This window comes from Triticum aestivum, chromosome 3B, assembly GCF_018294505.1.
Source record: "Triticum aestivum cultivar Chinese Spring chromosome 3B, IWGSC CS RefSeq v2.1, whole genome shotgun sequence".
NCBI classification, from domain to species: Eukaryota; Viridiplantae; Streptophyta; class Magnoliopsida; order Poales; family Poaceae; genus Triticum; species Triticum aestivum.
Window position 1 is genome coordinate 149395360 of NC_057801.1, and position 3532 is coordinate 149398891.

General features: G+C 46.6%; 1 protein-coding gene across 2 annotated transcripts in view; it reads right to left on the reverse strand.

Moving 5' to 3' along the window:
• Window positions 1-730: 730 nt before the first annotated feature.
• LOC123069091 (uncharacterized) overlaps window positions 731-3532 on the reverse strand; it is a 5203-nt gene continuing 2401 nt past the window's right edge. For both annotated transcript variants that reach the window (XM_044491839.1, XM_044491840.1), the window contains exon 2: window positions 731-2417. In XM_044491839.1, the coding sequence (XP_044347774.1) occupies window positions 1305-2390 (1086 nt within the window). In that variant the 5' untranslated portion in view covers window positions 2391-2417 and the 3' untranslated portion in view covers window positions 731-1304. The remainder of the gene's footprint in view (window positions 2418-3532) is intronic.

Below are 3532 nucleotides of genomic sequence, written 5' to 3' on the forward strand. Positions count from 1 at the left end.
GTCCCGCACCAGAGGAGAGCCGAGAGGGGAATTGCGAGGGGGCCGCCGCGCCAGCGTCGCCTGGGCCAGGCCCGGCGGCGAGCGCCAACGACGGCGGCGAGGAGGGACGGAGGAAGGAGGGGGGCTGGAGAAGAGGGTCACGGCGCGGCCGGTCACCCGCGGGGGCGACGCGGTCGCGAGAGCCGCGAGGGGGTTTCACCAACCGCACATGACTGGATGATACCCCAGGAATGAGAGTTGAGGGGTGACAAGATTAAAAGTCCATTATTTGATTAGAGGGAATGGGAGTTTAAGTAGGAAGGGGAATGAAAGTTGAGGAAGTCAATTCCCATCTATCCATAAACACCCTAATGCAAACTCCCGTTCTCATGCCCAAGTAAATGCAATTAAGAAAAGGATAAAGATGATTGAAAGTATGGCCATCCTAATATCCAATCTTATAGCCAATCCATAGTATGAGTATTTGCCAATAATGACTCTGGATGACATGACAACAATGTATAACCATGTGTTAGCTATATATAATCACTAATCAATCATGCTCTATGTCAGGTATGAATACGCAAGTACGTATCAGTTAATAGCACAGAGATTTACACGCGATAAGTGCAACTCCAACTCCAATGCACACTATCCCGCTCCGCATCGTCCAAAATACCTATTTCTGCCAAGAATAGACAGGCCAAATTTACGGACTCGGCAACTGAGGATGTAGGGAGTCAAATTAGTGTCCAAAGAAGCACATGGTAATGAAATTATTTCAACAATCCAGGTAAACATATCTATTGTACCAAAGCAGCCTACAATATTACATACCAATGACTGGCTGATAATAAGCCACAGCAATAGCTAATACAATGGAACCATAAAGAAGATCCACACATGAATAACAAGCTCGCGGATCATATCAACTGCACAATCAAGTTCGTCGCAGCGATACAAATGACACATGTAGCAATCGCTAGATAACAACCCGTCCATAGTTTTACAAATGATCAAGAAAATAAAATAAAGGCAAGGGGCATTCACATCAAAATCCACGCAAGGCAGCACAGGAAAAACAGCACTGCTTTGGCCCCCAATCGTATGCAGCAGAGCATATACTACAGGCATGAGCATCGCCCAACAGAGAGATCCCAGTCCAACCTGCGTCCTCTGTTGCTGCCGTCTCAGCAACGAAACAAAGCGAAAAGGGAAGAACCTGATGGACCTCGGAGAACCAGGCATTGCCCATCACAGCTGCGTTATTTTTGCCTAACTCGCACATGGATAGAATGAACAGGCCCCATGGCAGTTTAAAACCCTCAGCTCCCACGTGTCGACCTCACGTGAGTCACCATAGGATGGTGCCGCCGTGGGGCTCTCCCTCGAACAGCAGCAACTCGCTGCCCCCTTTGAGTGTTGACTGGATCTTGCTGGATATCAGAAGAATCAACTGATATGCCCAGGTGGTTACGCCTAGGTCTCTCCCTGTGCCTTCTGTAAGCCCTGCTGTGTGAGTCTCCACTTGCGATCCGCCTGCCACGGCCAAATAAGGATGCCAGGAAGTCGATGCTCTCATCCAAACTACCTTCTGAAGATTCATAGAAGTCGATCCTCTCGTTCAGGGTGCGATCCATGGAAGTGAAGAAGTTAAGTCTCTCCTCCAAGTCAAATTCATCTCCATCGGCGAACATACCGTTGTTGCTGCCACCATTCAATTCAAGTACATAATCCCCCATAATCACAGCTCCTGGGTTCGAAGCCCTGATAGTACTGATTGCATCCTGGCGCTCTCTTTCACATTCAAACTTTTTCCACTCACTTGCAAGTGCAGGATCAACCTCGCGAGGTTTTGCTGAAGGGTGTTTGGAGTTCACATGCTTGCAAAGTTCTCTGTATGAACCAACGAACGAGCAGGCATCATGCACACATGCTCTCTTCTTGCGGTTGAGATACTGACGAGCAGGTTCAACCACAGTCCATCCTTTAACATCCCCACGGCACAGAGGGCATGCAAGTTCCATTGTGGATGGATGCTTGTTTGCTGGTTCTGTGTTTGGAGAAAATGGAAGGTTAAGTGCGGACTCGGCAGAATCACCAAGGGCCAAGTTCTCTTTCGCATAAGCTTCTTTGAAGTGTTCAAGACAGTTAGAGTGATGGTAGTTGGTGCCACACATATAAGGCCGGCAACCCTTGTGGTGAGAAGTACAGAGGAGGAGGACAGCATCATGTGGATGCTCCAAGCAAACTGGGCAAGTTGCACCTTTCCATTCTCTTTTCTCACAGGCCAATGGCAAATCACTCTGTTCGTCTGCTTCTTTTGTCTTCCAACAGCTGGAACGCACATCAGATGAAGATGACCTACCTCGACGAGCTGGGAGGTTTCGGGCTCTTGGAAATCTCGCCATAACTTTAAAACCTGGGGTGCAAGGGAACTGCAACAATGCAAAGACAGATAGCCAATAAGTTAAGCAGCACATTTAATTGCAACTTCTATATTCTATGGCAATATTATAGATGCATACTTGTAGTATTGAATTATGGCCAGCATTTAAGTTGGAAAATTAAGATATTCCATGAGCAACAGATCAAATAATCAGGAAATTTACCAGGTTCTAGCAACAGATTCAGTAAGGAATATGATAGTCTTAAAGGCAAATACGACAAAGTTATGGTATTGCTAGGCTCCTATATATAGGAGGTATGGAAATTTGTCCCAATAAAGCGAGTGTTGGGAAGTGGTCCCCACACTACCTGGATCTGATGCTTTTCTAGACTTAGCGGAAAATCTCCAAGCCTTATATCCGTACTTCACACCAACGGGAAACATGAACTCAGCGTCGATGGGAAGCTCGAAATTCACATCAACAAGAAACTCAAACATTGCATCAAGGAGTGACTCACATCAGCGGGGGGCTTCATGGGCAGTGAGCACATCCTAAGTCCAAACTCATTACGGCCTTGTTCGGTTTGGGAGGGTTTGAAGAGGTTTGAAAGGGATTGAAGGGGATTAAATCCCTTGCAAGTCAAAATCCTTCTCAAACCTCCCCAATCCCCTTCAATCCCTGTGGCAAGGGGATTAACCGAACATGGCCTACAGGGTCAAGGAACCGAAGAGGAAGACTTGCTCTTTACTGATGAATCATGGTCTGTTCGACTCCTTTACAGAGAACTTTTTTAAAAAACAAATGGAGAAACTTTGATGTTGAATGTGCTTCGGCACACACCACTAGAAAAGTTTCAAAAGGGTATTTTCGTCCATCCATATAAATCAATAGATTTATCTTCTCTTTTAAGATAATTAATTAGTGCTTAGGGACTAATTGGGTATGTGCAGACCCAAAACCCAACTAAATACTACGTCGCCAGCCATGCACTCTCATCCTCTCCAGTCCCCGGCACTGCCCCATCAGCTCGCACCTTGAATCGGCAAGAGGTATGCCAAGCAGGGACCACATAATATACCCAGTATATCCCTGGAGGAAAAGATCAAATTGCTCTCAATGGCAAGTGCATATGGGGGTACGACAACAAATGGCCTAGGGCAAAA